Genomic DNA, 19,548 nt, shown 5'->3' with positions numbered 1-19,548 from the left:
GTGAACCATCCATGATGAGAGAGAACCATGGACTGGCTGCCTCCTGCACACCTCCTACTGGGGATCGAGCCCGCAACCTGGGCATGTGCCCCTGACCGGAATCGAACCCGGGACCCTTCAGTCCGCAGGCAGACGCTCCATCCACTGAGCTACACCGGCCAGGGTGGGAAAACTCAGTTTTCCTCACACCATCTCCTCCGCTTCGCCACATCCAAAGCCTTTCCCTACACGCAGTTACCCACGTCTCAGTAGATGATACACATTGACTACCCTGTTTCCCCGAAAATAAGACAGTGTCTTATATTAATTTTTTTCTCCCAAAGCTGCGCCAGGTCTTATTTTCGGAGGATGTCTTATTTTCGGGGAAACACGGTACTAAAAAAACAAAACAAACAAACAAACAAAAAAACACAACACACCCACAACCACAAACAATGGAAATCTCTGGAGCTGCTGGCCTCCAAGCAGAGGACTTAAAGCGGTAATAAAGTTTCCCTTTACGGGCGGGTGGGGAGTTCGTTTCGGGTTTCGTCCAAAACACCTGGAAATGATTTGAACGTTTTTTCACAAAGTCGCTCCCCTCGTCGTCGTCGGTATTGCTTCCCGCCTGGGCCGTTGTTGCCGGCCTTTGAAACGGAGACGCTAAGAGCAGGCTGCACGGATCAGATGCCTTTGGCGTTAAATAATGGATTTGGACGACGGGGAAGCCCAAACTCATTCATCAGGGCGATCCCGGCCTTTAGACCTTGGATGGGAGGGAGGGAGGGAGGCTGCAGACGGGGAGCCTTCACCCCACACCCAGCTCCCCATGTCCCTCCCCCCTCCCCCCTCCCCGGGCCCTCCCGTTTCTCCCCCAAGGACGTTTGAGAAGCGTGTGATGGAGCCGGAAAGTAGCTTTTCGGGAGGAGGTGCGGGCACAGACAAAGGAGGGCGTTGTGTCTGTGGCTACAGAGTTGCTGACGGCAGGGTCACACGGGCAGGGGGAGTCCGCCTGCGGGGCCAATAAGGGCAGGACAGGAGGGACAGACACATTGGTAACTCTGTCCCAGGAAAGCGGGGGCTGGCCCCGGGCGGAGGTCAGACACTCAGACACACCCACGGTGGCCTGTGTCTCTTTTTATTTATTGATTTTATTTGTTTTTTGAAATATATTTTTATTGATTTTTTTACAGAGAGAAAGGGAGAGAGAGAGAGTTAGAAACATCGATGAGAGAGAGTCTTCGACCAGCTGCCTCTTGCACGTCCCCTACTGGAGATGTGCCCGCAAACCTACAAGGTACATGGCCCTTGACCAGAATCGAACCCGGGACCTTTCAGTCCGCAGGCCGATGCTCTATCTATCCAATGAGCCAAACCTGGTTTCGGCTGTGTCTCTTTTTAAAAATATACTACACGCCGGGACCGGTTTGGCTCAGTGGATAGATCATCGGCCTGCGGACTGAAAGGTCCTGGGTTCGATTCCGGTCAAGGGCATGTACCTTGGCTGCGGGCACATCCCCAGTGGGGGGTGTGCAAGAGGCAGCTGATCGATGATTCTCTCTCATCGATGTTTCTAACTCTCTATCCCTCTCTCTTCCTCTCTGTGAAAAATCAATAAAATATATTTTAAATAAATAAATAAATAAAAACATACTACATTTTTGTTGATGTCAGAGAGGAAGGGAGAGAGAAACATCCATGATGAGAGAGAATCATGGATCAGCAGTCTCCTGCACACCCACTGATGGGGATGGAGGACGCAACCCGGGCCTGTGCCTTTGGCTGGACTCAAACCCGGGACCCTTCAGTCCTCGGGCCGACGCTCTATCCACTGAGCCACACCGGCCAGGGCCAGAAACTCAGCGCAGCTGCCGAGCTGTACCAAACGGGTAATGTATTCAAAGCTAACTTGATAAAACAACAAAACAGGTGGGTATTGTGTGCACACGCGTGTTCTACGAAGGACACGTATGGAGGAAGGACACAACAACTGTTATCCATGGTTCTATCACAGAAGGAGTTGCGGGGTGAGACTCGTATTAATCTCTGATGCTGGTGTGTCGTGTGGATTTCTACTATAAGCACAGGTTACTTTTTGAAATGCCAAGCGAGTGAAATCGAAATAAAAGTTATCAGCGCCCTGACCGGTGTGGCTCAGTGGACAGAGCGTCGGCAAGCGGACTGAAGGGTCAGGGGTTCGAATCTGGTCACGGACACATACATGCCCAGGATTCAGGCTTGATCCCAGTGTGGGGCGTGCAGGGGACAGCCGATCCATGATTTTCTCTCTCATCATGGATGTTTCTCTCTTTCTCCCTCTCCCTTCCTCTCTGAAATCAATACAAATATATTAAAACACACACACACACACACACGAAGCCCTTCTCAGTCTCAGTTTTCTCAACTGCAAATGAAAAGAAGTCTATCTGCCGAAGCCGGTTTGGCTCAGTGGTAGAGCGTCGGCTTGTGGACTGAAGGGTCCCAGGTTCGATTCCGGTCAAGGGCATGTGCCTTGGTTGCGGGCTCATCCCCGGTGGGGGTTTTGCAGGAGGCAGCTGGTCGATGTTTCTCTCTCATCGACATTTCTGGCTCTCTATCTCTCTCCCTTCCTCTCTGTAAAAAATCAATAAAATATATTTGAAAGAAAAAAAAAAAAGAAAAGAAAAGAAGTGTATCACCCGTGTCTGCGGCTTCGATGAGAAACATCCCGGAAGTGGCCGAACACCCTGCACACAGTAGGTCTACTCACAAGCGCATGCAGATTCCGTCTGCCACTCACGTGAATTTACAAGGTAACAACAGCCTTTGTTCTCGGCGGCAAAAGGAAGGGTACGCAAACGTGTGTCAATTGCTTCCAGGATGACGTTTTGCCGTTGTCGCTCTGGCAAAAGCGGGAGGCGCGAGGCTCTGAGGAAAAACAACTGCTGCCCCATAAACGGACTAGCAGGGGTCTTCAAACTGCGGCCCGCGGGCCACATGGGGCCCGCAGAGGAGTCTGATCCGGCCCGCCAGGTTTTTTGGGCCGTGAGCGCAGCCGAGGTGTTACAGTAGGAATTAGTAGTTCATATAGTCCGGCCCTCCAGCTGTCTGAGGGACTGTGATCTGGCCCCCACTTTAAAAAGTTTGAGGACCCCTGGACTAAGGGCTGCTGCCTCGGTGGAGAGCGGACGGAGGCCCAGGGGAGAGAGAGGGCTGTCTGGCCTCCGATTTCCCGAGGAGCCCCCATCCTGAGGCCGGGGCAGAGGCTAGGAGAGGAGCCGAGGCGGGGACCGACCGATGGCCCGCCCGGGGGCCTTTGAAATGCAACCACCAGCAGCACCACCAGGCGTGGAGCAGCCAGCCGTGAGGCGGGCCCCGTGCCAGCCTGCTTCTGGTCGCCGAGGGCATATTTTCATAGAGATGCCCCTTCCGAGTAGGAGCTGCCCTCGGAGCCCCCGGACTGACGGGGAGGAAAGAAAGCGGAGGGGAGCGGCCGACAAGGGAAAACAATGGCCCTAGTATGCGACGACGGAGGCGGGAGAGGCGGGAGGGGTGGGGGTCGGGGGGAGCGAACGGGCCAACGTAAACGCAGATGCTGCTTTGAAATCCCTCTGCAGGCCTCTCACCTCCCGTCTCCGCGGCTCAGACACCTCCAAAGGCCGATGATAAAAACGCCCGCCTGCTGTGTGTGTGTGTGTGGGTGTGTGCAGGAATTGGGGCTGGGCCAGGGGGAGGGAAGGGGGAAGCAGGCCACAGAGCTCCCTGGGTGGGTTCAATCAAGTCCAATCGAGTCCAGTCCCAAAGCACGCACAGACCATCCAGCACCCCCGACTCAGTATCTAGACCGACAGGAGTCACGGGTGAAGGGACAGATGTCACCCGTGGGCCGCGGCGCGGGGTCCGGGCTCGCGCAGACACGGGGTCTTTGTTCTGTCTGCAGGCAGGACGGGCGGTGGGCGCGGCTGCCCCCTGGTGGCCGCCGGGGGCAGTTGCGGCCCCGGCTGGCGCTGGGCGCAGGCTGGCCAGGCCTTTGCAGCCTTGCACAGGTTTGTGGCTTCCGGGAACAGACCCAGCCACCTGGCTTCCTCCCTGCGTGCGCTTTGGGGGAACGGGGGCGAGCGAGGCCTCTGATCGGCTCAGGAGAGAGAAAGGCCGCTGAACCTCCGGAGGCACAGCCATGCGTGTGGTGCTGGGAGCCAATCAGAACGGGGACAGAGAGCTCCAGCGGCTGGAGTCCCTACTCCTCTAAGGGCTTCCTTCCTTCCTTCCTTTTTTTTTTTTTAATCCTCACCCGAGGGTATTTCTCCATTCATTTGTAGGGAGACGGGGAGGGGGAGAGGGAGAGGCAGAGAGAAACATCGATGGGAGAGACACACCGCGATGGGTTGCCTCCCCATGTGCCTGACCAGGGCCCGGGGTCGGTGAGGAGCCCGCCACCGAGGTCCTTGCCCTTGACCGGAATCGAACCTGGGACCCTTCAGTCCGCAGGCCCGGCGCTCTACCCACTGAGCCACCCCGGCCGGGGCTGCAGAAGGCTTTCTGAGTGTCACCCGGAGCAATCCACAGACGGAGGGGTGGAGACGCAGGGGATACAGTGAAAACGGGAGAGCCATCAAGGCGACAGGAAGCCGAGTCACGGGAAGGGGGCCACAGAGATCACGTGACCCAGGGCACCCCGCAGGCGGGCACTGACTCCGGCCTGGGCGTTCCCCGGACGGTGCCAACGTGCCCGAGGTCTCGCCTGGCAAGCCCAGGGCGGCTGCTCAGACGAGAGGCGGCCCCCCTGGCAGGCCCGGGACCCACACGTGAATGACCGGTGGGCCTGGGAGAACCTGGAAGCTTCCAGCAGCCCCACTGGGCACCTCACCACGTGGGGGGGGGGGGGGGGGCGTGCAGGGCCCGGCACAGACTAACACAAAGACCAGCGACGCCGGGGCCACAGCATGAGGCAGACGGAGGTCTCCTAGGATCCTGAGAAAGGAAGGTTTATCCAACAGGGGGCGATATCCCGCCCCCCACCCCCCTCTCCTGGGCCCTGCACCTTCAAAGGCCAAGTGCAGTGGCCGAAGGAAGGTGAGCGTTGGGGTGAGGCTAGGATGGTCAGCAGAGGAAGGCTTCGGAAACGGAACCGGGTCAGCGGTCCCCAGGCACACCGGATTCACGCAAGCCGCCGAGAGAGCGGCCGGTCTCCCCCGTGTGGCTCAGGGGCTGAGCGTCGACCTAGGAACCGGGAGGTCAGGGTTCGATTCCCAGGCAGGGCAGGGCACACGCCTGGGTTGCGGGCTCCATCCCCAGTGGGGGGCAGATCCATGATTCTCTGTCATCATGGATGTCTCTCCCTCTCTCTCCCTGCCTTCCTCTCTGAGACCAATAAAAATCAACATAGTATCCGGGACCGGTTTGGCTCAGTGGATAGAGCGTCGGCCTGCGGACTGAAAGGTCCCGGGTTCGATTCCGGGCAAGGGCATGTACCTTGGTTGCGGGCACATCCCCAGTAGGGGGTGTGCAAGAGGCAGCTGATCGATGATTCTCTCTCATCGATGTTTCTAACTCTCTATCTCTCTCTTCCTCTCTGTGAAAAATCAATAAAATAAAAATAAATAAATAAATAAATCAACATAGTATATAAAAACCTAAGTGACCGTTTGACCATTCCACCAGTAGCTATGATGTGCACTGACCACTGGGGGGGGGGGGGCGCGGAGGGACAGACACTTGGACAGGTAGGTTAGCTTGCTGCTGGGGTCTGGCCAATCAGGACTGGGCTAGACGGGCTGGACACGCCCTGGAGCCCTCCCACGATCCCTCCCCAGCCGGCCAACCTCCCATGGCCCCTTCCCGGCCCCATCAGCCCCCATCAAACTGGGGAAATGAGGCCAGACCCGCCCTGGAGCCTCCTGTAGTATATCTCCCCAGGTCCCTGCCTGTGCACCAGTGGGGTTGTGAGAGGGCACAGGCCAGGCTGAGGGACCCCACAGGTGCACGAATCGGTGCACTGGGCCTCTGGTATATTTTATTTTTTATTTTATTGATTTTTTTTTTTTTTTACAGAGAAGAAGGGAGAGGGATAGAGTTAGAAAACATCATTGAGAGAGAACCATGGATGAGCTAACTCCTGCACGCCCCCTAACTGGGGATGTGCCCGCAACGAAGGTTACATGCCCTTGACCCGAATCGAACCCGGGACCCTTCAGTCTGCAGGCCGACGCTCTATCCACTGAGCCACACCGGTTTCGGCTATATTTCATTTTTAAAAATCTGCCAGGAAAAAACCCTTCAGAGGCCCCGACTCCTCGGGTCCCCGCCTGACAAGGAGGCACGCACACGCTCGCTCAACCGCACCGGCTTCCTGTCGGCCCAGCCGCCGCCCCTGGCGGAACCGGCGCCGGTCCAGGAACCGGCCGGGCAGCTCTCACGGCTTCCCCCGCGCTGCAGGAGGAGGGGGATCAGGTTTCCCCTTAGAGACGCCGCCATATGGAAGAGATCTGAGGGCGAGGGAGGAACGGCTGACGGTGCGAAACCCTAATTCAATTTCCCCTCGCCGCCGTGTGAGCCGAGCCCGAGCGTCCCCGGGAGGCGGCCGGACAAGGGGCCGTTGTGTGCCGAGCCCGTGAGGTCCGTCCGGGCCCGTCTCGACCAGCATCTCCAAACGCCGCCGGGTTGGAGTTAAATAAGGATGTTAAACTTTTTCAGTGAACTATTTGCAGCGGAAAATCTATTATCCCATGCCCTGACCGGTGTGGCTCAGTGGATAGAGCGTCAGCCTGTGGACGGGGGGTCCCGGGGTTTGATTCCGGCATGGACCTTGGTTGCGGGCACATCCCCGGTAGGGGGCGTGCAGGAGGCAGCTGGTGGATGATTCTCTCTCATCGGTGTTTCTGACTCTCCATCCCTCTCGCCCTTCCTCTCTGTAAAAAAATCAATAAAATATATATTTTTAAAAAAAAATCTATCCCACACTTACGGGTCAGGATCGATTCTCCCAGTAATAGCCTCGTTCAAAAAGTGAAATCTGGCCGAAACCGGTGTGGCTCAGTGGATAGAGCATCGGTCTGCGGACTGAAGGGTCCCGGGTTCGATTCCCGGTCAAGGGCATGGACCTTGGTTGCGGGCACATCCCCAGAGGGGGGTGTGCAGGAGGCAGCTGGTTGATGATTCTCTCTCATCAACGTTTCTAGCTCTCTATCCCTCTCCCTTCCTCTCTGTAAAAATTCAATAAAAATATATATATTTTTAAAAAGTGAAATCTGCATTTCTCTAGCGCCAACAAGAGACCTTTCCTGGAGACGCTGCCACGCACACGGGCGTGCTCCAGATTGCCACAGGATGCGTCCATTCCCGCCTCTGGCACGCACTGCCGTCTGCGCCTGCTAACCCTGCCTCTGCCTCTGCCTCTGCCTCTGCCTCGCTCCAACAGGAAGCACACGGGCCTCCGTCAGCTGCTCTTTTCCGGTTAGAAAGGAACGAGTGAGGAAGGCCAGGGAAGATAAAATCACACTCACGGCTGGAACCCGATGGCTGCACACGTCGCTCTTCGCTTTCACTTGTAACCGGGGCCCCACGAGGGGCCGGTTGGCGTAGGAGAGGAAACGAGAGGTTGCCCCGATTAGCTGTGTGGCCCTTGGAACAAGTGTCCACAGATTCTCTGACACCCGTCCCATCAACAACCGCTTCACCTACACCACATGTGTCAAACACACGGCCCGCGGGCCAAATCCAGCCTGCCAGGCCTTGCAATGTGGCCCGCACCGCGCTGTCATCACTGCACTCCGCTGTCAGTTTATGACATTGTCAGTTTATGACTGTTCAGTAAACCATTTGGCCCGCGATTTAGGCTGGATTTTTAGATTTTGGCCCCTTCTCTGATTGAGTTCGACACCCCTAACCTACACTGTCACACCGTGATCGAATAAAAAACCACCAGGACCCCCCGCCTGCCCATCACCGAAGACCTGGCCCCCTCGGACATCGGCGCCCCAGACCAGGAATCCTGCAGAAGCCCTCCACTCCAACCTGGCTCCCCCCCACCCAGCCCACTGGCCCCCGACCTTGGAGACAGACAGCCCAAACGGAACCCTCCAAAAAAAAAAAGCCAAAAATGGTAACCAATTTCACACGGACTTGGGAAATTTTTTTTTTTTTTCCCTTCCCTTTGCATTTATCTCTCAACCTTAGTTTTTATCTGTGACCAACTGACAGTGACAAAAACAAACAAACAAAAAAAGCCACCTTCAACCTTACCAAAAACCAAACACACACACACACACACACACACATACACACACACACAAAAAGTAAATAACTTTTTTAAAAAGGGAAAAAAAAAAAAAAAAAAAAAAAAGAGGTGGAGCTGGTCTCTGCCTTCGGATCTGGGCCAGTCGGAGAGACTCACTTCCGTCTAATGAAGAAATTGCCGGAGTGGCCGAAACAGGTGTGGCTCAGTGGGTAGAGCGTCGGTCTGCGGACTGAAGGGTCCCGGGTTCGATTCCGGTCAGGGGCATGTACCTTGGTGGCGGGCACATCCCCGGTAGGGTGTGTGCAAGAGGCAGCTGGTCGATGTTTCTCTCTCATCGACGTTTCTAGCTATCTCTCTCCCTTCCTCTCTGTAAAAAAAAAAATCAATAAAAATATATTTTAAAACATATATTAAAAAATCCAAGAAAGAAGACTAAAAAAAAAAGAAATGGCCGGAGTGGGGGACTGAGGAGGAGGTGCGGCCATGAAAGCTGTGAAAGCTCCCCCTTCCTCTCCTACTGGGATGCTCACGCGCAGAACCAGCCAGGGTTGGTCGGGGTGCTTGCGGGAGGCAGCCCATCGATGTGTCTCTCTCCCATCGATGTTTCTCTCTGCCTCTCCCTCTCCCTTCCTCTCTCTAAAAACCAAGAGAAAGAGTGAGATTGACAACAACAGAAAGAACGACCGTAAGTCACACCACCACGTCATCGGCTTTCATGCCAACGACTCACATGCACCACGTGACGTGTCTGAGCACAACGGAAAAAAGACCGATCCTTCCTCCAGAGACCCCGCCGCGCCTGGGGGCGTCGGGCGGCCTGGGAGGGGACGCGGACACCTACCCAGCACGTTCCCCGGCGGCACCTCCTCCAGGGCCTGCAGCTCCCGCCCCATCAGCAGGTACAGCTGCTCCAGCGTGCAGCACGCCATGTGGGGGACCGCGGGCAGCGCGTCCGGCGGGGCCGAGAAGCCCGCGGGCACCTGGGGGAGAGAGGACGGCGGATGGTACGTCAGGGAGCATCAGACGGAGACGTCGGTAAACGTTATCGATAAAAGTTACGTTCGCTCACAAACGAGATGGGGGCTGCGGTCACGCTTCACGTACACGTGAAGCATCACGCACATTTGGAAATGGGCCTCATGTATTTTAAAAAAGCCAAACCCTGGCCCTGGCTGGTGTGGCTCAGTGGATAGAGCGTCGGCCTGAGGACTGAGGGGGTCCTGGGTTCGATGCTCATCAAGGGCACATCCCCGGGATACGGGCTTGATCCCTAGTAGGGGGCGTGCGGGAGGCAGCCAATCAATGGTTGTCTTTCATCATTAATGTTTCTCTCTCTCTCTCTCTCTCTCTCTCTCTCCCTCCCTCCCTCCCTTTCTCCCTCCTTCTCCCTTCCTCTTTGAAATCAATAAATGTATTTAAAAATGAATAATCTTACAACCACGAAGGCCAGAACACTGGGCTCACACAGGCCAGTTCTCACTCCTTAGTTCCCGACGTGCCACGGAGTGAGACAGGCTTACCGAATGCCGCCCAGGCTATGCGAGAGGAGACGCGGAATTCACCTCAGAGTGCCTTTCCGGACACGAGAAGCCCACCAGTGAGGGAGCCGCCCACCTCGCCCACTTAAAAGACATCACAGCCTTGCCCGGACCGTTGTGGCTCAGTGGGTAGAGCGTCGGCCTGCGGACTGAAAGGTCCCGGGTTCGATTACTGGTCAAGGGCATGTGCCTTGGTTGCGGGCACATCCCCAGTGGGGGTGGGGGGGGGGGGTGTGTGTGCAAGAGGCAGCTGGTCGATGTTTCTCTCTCATCATCGACGTTTCTAACTCTCTGTCCCTCTCGATTCCTTTCTGTGTAAAATCGATAAAATATATTTTTTAAAATAATAATAATAATAATAAAATAAAAAGACGTCAGAGCCTCGAATCGAGAGGCTCGGGTCTGGCTCCCAGGGCTCACCCGCTGCAGGAACTCCACGGGGCTGTACTTCGGCCCCAGGACGAAGATCCTCCTCCCCCTGCGGGCCACGCCGCTGAACACGCGGGCAAACGCCACGAACGTCTCCTGGCCGGTCTCCTGGCCGCCGGCCTCCTGCGGGGCGGGTCTCCGGGTGGCACTCTCCCCCTGCGGCTCACCCCCTGCCGGGAGCAAAGGGGGTCATGAGCGCCAGGCACGCCTTCTGGAGTTCAGGGGACACGGAGGGACAGGGGATAGGATGGGCATCTACAGAAACAGCAAGAATCAAAGGATATTGGTGCCCGGCCGGTATAGCTCAGTGGTTAAGGACAACCACGGTTTGATACCCGGTCAGGGGACACGCCCGGGTTGTGGGCTCCCCGGTGTGGGAAGTGAAGCAGGCAGCCGATCCATGACTCTCTCTCATCATGGATGTTTCTCTCTCTCTCTCTCTTTCTCTCCCCCTTCCCTGCCTCTCTGAAATCAATCCTATATAATAGAAGTCCAATATGCAAATCGAACAAACATGGAACGACAGGTTGCTATGACGACTACTGACCACCAGGGGGCAGATGCTCAATGCAGGAGCTGCCCCCAGCCCACAGGTCCCAGCCAGCCAAAGCAGGTGCCAGAGGCTCCCCCCTCTCCCCGCCACTGATTCACCCCACCCGTCACCCCACTGATGGGCCCTGATCGCGGGCCAGGCCTAGGCGCCCTACTCATGCACGAATTTCGTGCACTGGGCCTCTAGTAAAAACATACTGGAGAAACAAGTACAGACACTTGACATTTAAAAAGAAATTGCACGCCGAAACCGGTTTGGCTCAATGGATATAGAGTCGGCTTGGGGACTGAAAGGTCCCGGGTTTGATTCCGGTCAGGGGCATGTACCTTGGTTGTGGGCACATCCCCAGTGGGGGGGTGCGCAAGAGGCAGCTGATTGATGACTCTCTCTCATCGATGTTTCCAACTCTCTGTCTCTCTCCCTTCCTCTCTGTACAAAATCAATAAAATATATTTTTTAAAAAGAAATTGCACCGAAGCCCCCTGGGAAAGCCGTACCTTTGGGCTCCTCTCCCTCCGGACTGGATTCGGGGGTGCTCCCGTCGGCGGCGGGCCCCGCGGGCACCGGGCCCTGCGCTGCGGCCAGCCGCTCCGCGTGCCTCTGTCTGGCCTGCTCGCGCCTCTGCGCGATCTCCTCCTGCGTGAGAGGCCTGCGGGACGGACGTCACACACGTCACCAGCTGGCCACACCGAGCAGCTCTCGGGCGGCCCGAGCGGGGGAACAGCAGCATGAATGTGGCGGGACAGGTCGGCCGTGGGCCCCGGGCACCTTCAGATCACCCCTGACCAGTGTGGCTCAGTGGAGAGAGCGTCGGCCTGCGGACTGAAGGGTCACGGGTTCGATTCCGGTCAAGGGCATGTACCTTGGTTGCGGGCAAATCACCAGTAGCTTGTGTGCAGGAGGCAACTGATCGATGTTTCTCTCTCTCATTGACGTTTCTAGCTCTCTCTCCCTCTCCTTTCCTCTCTGTAAAAAATCAATTAAAGAAGGCACCCCGAGTTCCCTCCCCAGCGGCAGCAACGGAGGAGCAGGCCCCTCAGGCTACTGGAGAGGATGCAGGGCCCAGGCACCCTGAGCGCCCAGGGGCCCACAGAGCCCCCCACTATCAGCCGGGACCTTTATCAGGAATCCATCCTCCCACCGCACATGCGTACACTGTCTCCCTGGCCCTGTGGTCGGCAAACCACGGCTCAAGAGTCACATGCGGCTCTTTGGCCCCTGGAGGGTGGCTCTCCCACAAAATACCACAGCCTGGCGGAAGCCGGTGTGGCTCAGTGGATAGAGCGTCGGCCTGCGGACTGAAAGGTCCCAGGTTCAATTCCGGTCAAGGGCATGTACCTTGGTTGCGGGCACATCCCTGGTAGGGGGTGTGCAAGAGGCAGCTGATGGATGTTTCTCTCTCATCCATGTTTCTAACTCTCCCTCTCTCCCTTCCTCTCTGTAAAAAAATCAATAAGATGTATTTTTTTTAAAAAGAGTATAAAAGTAGTTACAGACAGTAACAAATGCTTGTGGCTGTGTACCAACAAACAAACAAACAAACAAACAAAATCACAGCCTGGGCAAGTCTCTTTTGAAGAAGTGGCATTAGAAGAAGTTTAAGTTTAGCTGAAACTGGTTTGGCTCAGTGGTAGAGCGTCGGTCTGCAGACTGAAGGGTCCCGGGTTCGATTTCGGTCAAGGGCATGTACATTGGTTGCGGGCACATCCCCAATAGGGGGTGTGCAAGAGGCAGTTGATCGATGATTCTCTCTCATCGATGTTTCTAACTCTCTATCCCTCTCCCTTCCTCTCTGTAAAAAAATCAATAAAATATATTAAAAAAAAGAAGAAAAAAAAAAAGTTTAAGTTTAAACAATGTGGCTCTCAGAAGGAATTTCAGTTATTGCGCTGCGGATGTTCGGCTCCGTGGACTGATGAGTTTGCCGACCATGGACCCAGCCCGACCCCTGACCCCGGCCTTACCTGGGCCTATTCTGAGGCAAAGCCTTGGCGTCCACGGCAAACATCTTGGACACGAAGATAATAACCGGGTCGGCCTCTTCGCTCCCACATTTCATAAAAGCTAATGGAGAACAATTAAGATGTTTGAGCTGTGGCATCATCTAAATATGTACGCAGCCTGTAACCTTTTACGACCGCCATAAAAACTCCATTTAGAAAACCATAAAGCTGCCGGAAAAGTGGAAAGAGAACGAGCAGAGTTGGCAAAAATACGGAGAGAAAAGCAGCATTACAGGGCAGGGGGGACTGTTCTGTGGAACTGAAGCCAGCGATGGGCTAACCGCCTGCCACAAGCCCTGAGAGAGATTTCCCGGGACCCAGGGGAGGAGGAGCAGGATCGAGGGGCGTGACCAGAGGCCAGCAGCCAGCACGGAGCTTGTGGATAAAAACACATAGAAACCAAGAGATCAGCCCTGGCCAGTGTGGCTCAGTGGATAGAGCGTCGGCCTGCAGACTGAAGGGTCACGGGTTCGATTCCGGTCAAGGGCATGTGCCTTGGTTGCGGGCACATCCCAAGTGGGGGGTGTGCAGGAGGCGGCTCATTGATGTTTCTCTCTTCCCTCTCCCTCTCTGAAATAAAATATATGTGTGTTTCTATTGAAGAATGAGGGTGCGCCCACGCTCCTCTGCCCCTCACCTGCTTTCAGCGCCTGGGTTTCCGGGGGGAGTGAGTCGAACGTCTGGGGCCCCGAGCACATGAGCTTCTCCACTCTCTCAGATGTCATGTCCAGAGGGCTGGGGAGTTTCTGACACACCATGGCTGAGGGCTGCTGTGAAGGACTCAAACAGCGGCGGCGAGCACAAGTACAGAAATTTGATATCAAAAACAAACAAACAAAAAAAAAACCTGGCACCAAAGCTCCAAGGATGAGATCACAGCATGCACCAAATCCCGAGGCAACAAGGTATGAGCCGTGGCCAGCTGGAACGTGAATGGCCTGCAAACGGAAGGGTCCCGGGTTCGATTCCCGGTCAAGGGCATGTACCTCGGTGGCAGGCTCCTTCCTGGCCTGGGCCCTGGTCGGTGGGGCGTGCAGAAGGCAATCGATCCATGAGTTTCTCTCACATCGATGTTTCTCTCTGTCTCTCTCTCTCTCTCTGTGTCTCTCTCTCTCTCTCTCAAGAATCGATGGAAAAATATCCTCGGGTGAGTGTCACCAAAAAGAAAAAGAAAGACATTAAATTCATCTATAAAATTACTTCAGTGCCGTAGCTGGTGTGGCACAGTGGATAGAGCGTCGGTCTGTGGACTGAAGGGTCCAAGGTTAGATTCCGGTCAAGGGCATGTACCTTGATTGCGGGCACATTCCCAGTTGGGGGGTGTGCAGGAGGCGGCTGACCGATGTTTCTCTCTCATGGATCTTTCTAATTTTCTCTCCCTTCCTCTCTGTAAAAAAAGTCAATAAAATATATTTTAAAAATAAATAAAATAAAATTGCTTCAGTTAATGTACGCCACTTTATAACAAAGTCTTTTTGGAATTTAGAACATAATAAGAAATATCAAACACTAAAGGAAATATGGTACAAAGTAAAAGAGTGACCTAAAACTTCTAAATTATCTACTTACACGTAAATTTTAGTAAAAGGAAAAATGTCTATGTTAATTACTAAACGAAAATAAAAAAAGGAGTATCTTCTTAGAAGAACATACATTTAGATTGGTATTGGGATATATACTAACTGGTATTAGAATGATAATTTTTTAAAACATATTTTATTGATTTTTTACAGAGGAGGAGGAAAAGGGTTAGAGAGAGACATCGATGAGAAACATCCATCAGCTGCCTCCTGCACGCCCCCCGCACTGGGGATGTGCCCGCAACCAAGGTACATGCCCTTGACTGGAATAGAACCCGGGACTCTTCAGTCCGCAGGCTGACGCTCTATCCACTGAGCCACACCGGCCAGGGCAGTAATAACAACTTTTAAATAGTTTCATGGAACACCCAGAAAAGAGCACAGAAGCTTCATTTGGATTGGAGTGCGTTATTCCCAGAGGATTTCTTGGTGGTAAATAACTCTCCCCCCCCACCCCCCCTCTCCCCCGCCCCCGTCCATTTTGTCAGAATGTTGATTCCCGTAAAAACCACGAGTCTGAAGGATACCAAGCACGGCCTGGGAGACGGGCAGCCACTGGCTGCAGATGGCGCTGATCTGGACCTTGGGGTCCGAGTGCCGCGCCTCCCGGGCCCCGATCTTCAGTCCCAAGGAGGCGACGATCTTGTCAATCTTCTCTTTGTCCCTGCAGCAGACAGACGCGGAGCGGGGGCGGGCGGTCACACACGGGGAGAGGGAGCTCCGTGGTACCCGACCACGTTATTCCTCCGGCACGGCTCTCTCCCCCCCAGCCACGGAAAACCACCGCACGGGCTCCCCGCCCGTCCCCTTCGGAAGGAACCTCTCTCTCTCTCTCTCTCTCACCGTGGCCCCCCGGACCACAGCCTCCTCAAGCCTGAAGCACAGTGACCTCCATCTTGTATTAAAAAAACTGCTGTATGGCACTCTCTGCTGTTGTTATAGTAGATAGTTCCCAGTCCGGTAAACTCTGCCATTATAAATGTTGTCACTTTAAGACAGTCTGTTATGGCCGAAACCGGTGTGGCTCAGTGGATAGAGCGTCGGTCTGCGGACTGAAAGGTCCCAGGTTCGATTCCGGTCAAGGGCATGTACATTGGTTGCGGGCACATCCCCGGTAGGGGGTGTGCAGGAGGCAGCTGGTCGATGTTTCTCTCTCATCGACGTTTCTAGCTCTCTATCTATCTCCCTTCCTCTCTGTAAAAAAATCAATAAAATATATTAAAAAAAAAAAAAGAAGACAGTCTGTTATGCTGTGAAATGTCTTTGTTTTCAGTTCAAATAATAGAAAAAGATAAACGTAACTGTCTGACCTTCCAAGCTACCCATCCGATGTGACAGACCAGTGGTCGGCGAACCGCAGCTGTCAATATATTAAGAGCCTAGGCGGCTGCCACAAGATGCTGTGTACACAGCGGAGGCAGGGCCGGCGGCCGCTCCGCGTGGTGAGGCTTGGGGTCCCACGGCTCTGCATGGCACAGAGGAGGCAGATCGCAGAGGGGAGGGCAGCTGTGGGCGATCGGGCCGGCAAGGGAGGGAACTGGAGGGCTATCAGGCCTGCAGGAGGGCAGTTGGGGGCCAACAGGTTGGCAGGGGAACAGTTAGGTGTCAATCAGGGTGGCAGGGGAGCGGTTAGGGGGCGATCAGGCTGGCAGGCAGAAGCAGTTAGGTGTCAATCAGGCTGGCAGGGGAGCGGTTAGGGGGCGATCAGGCTGGCAGGCAGAAGCAGTTAGGTGTCAATCAGGCTGGCAGGGGAGCGGTTGGGGGCGATCAGGCTGGCAGGCAGAAGCGATTGGGGGTGATCAGGCAGGCAGGCAGAAGCAGTTAGGTGTCAATCAGGCTGGCAGGGGAGCGGTTGGGGGGCAATCAGGCTGGCAGGCAAAAGCAGTTGTCAATCAGGCTGGCAGGGGAGCGGTTAGGGGGCAATCAGGCTGGCAGGCAGAAGCAGTTGTCAATCAGGCTGGCAGGGGAGCGGTTAGGGGGCAATCAGGCAGGCAGGCAGGCAGGCAGGCGAGAGGTTAGGAGCCAGAGGTCCTGATTGTGAGAGGCATTCCAGATTGGAGAGGGTGCAGGCTGTGTTGAGGGACACCTCCCTCTCTCCCCCAAATTTCATGCACCGGGCCTCTAGTGAAATGATAAAGGCCAATGTGTTTCTCTCCCTCCTTTCATCCCTTCCCCTCGGCCTCTATGACACATTTCTCCCCTGCCCCTCCTGCTACGCGTCACGTGGGTCACACGTGCTCCATGAAATCGCCACCCAGCCCTGTCATCGGCTCATCCGAGGAGAGCTCTCTTCACTTGCCCCGTCTCTCTCAGCTTCCCCAAGCTGGACTCATCCCATCGCAAACGGAGGCACGTCACACCTGCCCGAAGCCAGCAGTTCTGCAAGTCTTACTTTTTCAAGACAGCGTCGTACAAACTCCATATGTTCTCCAGGATCAGCTGTACGAATAGCGGCTTCTTTCCTTTCGCCTGCAAAAGAGAATGCATACGCTCAGGTTTCTGAGCATTTCATAGGGATCTTAAAAACTCATTGTTTACTTCTGTTGTTGTTGTTAATCGTCACCTGAGGGCATTTTTCCTTCTTTTTTTTTTAATTTTTTTAAAATTTATTTTTATGAGAAAGTGGAAGGGAAGGGGAAAGATGGGGAGAAACATCGATGTGAGAGTCACATCGATCCGTTGCCTCCCACAGGCACCTGGGCCAGGGCCAGGGATCAAGGCGGCAACCAAGGTATGTGCCCTTGACCGGAATTGAACTCGGGACCCCTCAGTCCTCGGGCCGACACTCTATCCACTGAGCCACACCGCTTAGGGCAGCGTTTTTCAACCGCTGTTCCGCGAGATGTTGCCTGGTGTGCCGTAGGTGCAGACAAGACAAGAATTTTATAATTTTTCACTATTTTGTTTACTTAATATTTCATAATAAAGTAATTATAAAATACTTTCTTTGTGTTTATTTGATTCCTATTCAAGAGAATTACTTTATATATAGTCAATATAGGCACAGAGTTAAATTTTTTAACATTTTCTAATGGTGGTGTGCCTCGTGATTTTTTTCATGAAACAAGTGTGCCTTTGCCCAAAAAAGGTTGAAAAACACTGGCTTAGGGCCATACAGTGGGGTATTGTGCTTCGTGATATCAAGCGGAAAAAGGAGCTGCATTTACGTAGACTGTGTAATCTCAGCTGAGGGATGGAGAGATCTAGTCAGAAAGAATATAGGAGCCCTGGCTGGTGTGGCTCAGTGGACAGAGCATCAGCCTGCAGACCAAAGGGGTCTCGGGTTCGATTCTGATCAAGGGCACGTACCTCGGTTACAGGCTCCTCCCCGGACCAGGCCCTGCTCAGGGCTCATGCAGATGGCAACCCATCGCTGTGTTCCTCTCACACCTCTCTCTCTCTCTCTCTCTCTCTCTCTCTCTCTCTCTCTCTCTCTCAGGGCTCATGCAGATGGCAACCCATCGCTGTGTTCCTCTCACACCTCTCTCTCTCTCTCTCTCTCTCTCTCTCTCTCTCTCTCTCTCTCTCTCTCTCTCGGTCTCTCCCTCTCTCTTTCACTCTCTCTAACAATGTCCTTGGGTGAGAACTAAAAACTACAACAAAAAAAACAAAAAAACAAACAAAAAAACAACAACAAAAGGGACATAACCCATTACCTGATCCACCTTCATGATCCTCTTGGCTTTCATATTGATGTAATAATCTCCCCACAATGTTTTCAGAAGAACTTCCTTCTTTATGCCGATTTTCTGACTGTAGATTTGGGCAAAGTGCTCAATTCTGAAAAAAAAAAAAAAGCAAGTGTGTTATTAGAAACACGGATAAGAGTGACCACCGCTAACACTTGGGTTTTCCCTGCCGGGTACCCTTCTACTCAGACTGCTTCGACTGCATCCCTCACGGCCATCTTCCCCCTCTCCCACCAGGCGGGCACCGACTGTCTCCCCTCTTCACAGGAGGGACCAAGGGGCAGACGCACGACACGGGTCACGCGTGACGCTGGGATGCAAGCCGAGCTGGCTGGCTGCAGAGCCCGTGTTCCGGTCTCCACCTCTCCCCCGCCACGTGAAGTGGAATCCAGGCTACGGCTCCTTTTTTTAATCCTCATCTGAGGATACGTTTTTTTTGTTTTTGTTTTTTTTAAAATATATTTTATTGATTTTTCACAGAGAGGAAAGGAGAGAGATAGAGAGCTAGAAACGTCGATAAGAGAGAAACATCGACCAGCTGCCTCTTGCACAACCCCCACTGGGGATGTGTCCGCAACTAACATACATGCCCCTGACCGGAATCGAACCCGGGACCTTCCCGTCCGCAGACTGACGCGCTACCACTGAGCCAAACCGGTTTCGGCTGAGGATACGTTCTTACGGATTTTACTGAGAGAGAGACAAAGGGAGGGAAGAAAGGAGGGAGGGAGGGAGGGAAGGAGAGAGCGAGGGAGAGAGGAAGAAGAGAGAAAAAGAGACAGAAACATCAATTGGTTGCCCAGTGTGGCTGATACTTCGGGGAGCGGTATTCTTTCTTACAACTGTGGTGCATCTACAATTCTCTCAAAACGTAATGTCGCTGAGACCGGTTTGGCTCAATGGATAGAGCATCGGCTTGGGGACTGAAGGGTCCCGGGTTCGATTCCCGTCAAGGGCATGTACCTTGGTTGCAGGCATATCCCCAGTGGGGGGTGTGCAGGAGGCAGCTGATCGATGACTCTCTCATCAATGTTTCTAACTCTATCTCTCTCCCTTCCTCTCTGTACAAAATCAATAAAAATGAATTTAAAAAAAACGAAGCAAAAAAAACAACAACCATGAAGTCCCATTTAAAATATCAGCTGTGTAGCCTGGTGTGGCTCAGTGGCTGAGCATCGACCTAGGAACCAGGAGGTCCTGGGTTCGATTCCCGGGCAGGGCACATGCACAGGTTGCAGGCTCGATCCCCAGTGTAGGGCGTGCAGGAAGTAGCCGATCCATGATTCTCTCTCTCCTCATAGATGTTTCTCTCTCCCCCTCTCCCTTCCTCGCTGCCATTAATGAAAAATAAAAAATAAAACAAAATATATACACCGAGTGGCCAGATTCTGATGATCTCTGAACGCATAATAATCTGGCCACTCAGGGTATATTCTATATCAGGGGTCCTCAAACTTTTTAAAGTGGGGGCCAGATCACGGTCCCTCAGAGAGCTGGAGGGCCGGACTATATGAACTACTAATTCCTACTGTAACACCTTGGCTGCGCTCACTGCCCAAAAA

At 54.0% G+C, this 19,548-nt stretch overlaps 1 protein-coding gene across 2 annotated transcripts in view; it reads right to left on the bottom strand.

The window, feature by feature from the left end:
* The window catches only part of EFL1 (elongation factor like GTPase 1), a 41,059-nt gene that overhangs the window by 11,059 nt on the left and 10,452 nt on the right, over positions 1-19,548 (bottom strand). For both annotated transcript variants that reach the window (XM_084869056.1, XM_084869057.1), the window contains exons 8-15: positions 17,954-18,077; positions 16,690-16,766; positions 14,825-14,961; positions 13,355-13,477; positions 12,679-12,778; positions 11,212-11,363; positions 10,153-10,331; positions 9,036-9,174 (exon numbers count right to left, since the gene is read on the bottom strand). In XM_084869056.1, coding sequence (XP_084725182.1) covers positions 9,036-9,174; positions 10,153-10,331; positions 11,212-11,363; positions 12,679-12,778; positions 13,355-13,477; positions 14,825-14,961; positions 16,690-16,766; positions 17,954-18,077 — 1,031 coding nt within the window. The remainder of the gene's footprint in view (positions 1-9,035; positions 9,175-10,152; positions 10,332-11,211; positions 11,364-12,678; positions 12,779-13,354; positions 13,478-14,824; positions 14,962-16,689; positions 16,767-17,953; positions 18,078-19,548) is intronic.

Source organism: Pipistrellus hanaki (assembly GCF_964339955.1).
Source record: "Pipistrellus hanaki genome assembly, chromosome: 21".
Taxonomy (NCBI): Eukaryota; Metazoa; Chordata; class Mammalia; order Chiroptera; family Vespertilionidae; genus Pipistrellus; species Pipistrellus hanaki.
This window is presented reverse-complemented; position numbering and strand designations above follow the sequence as displayed.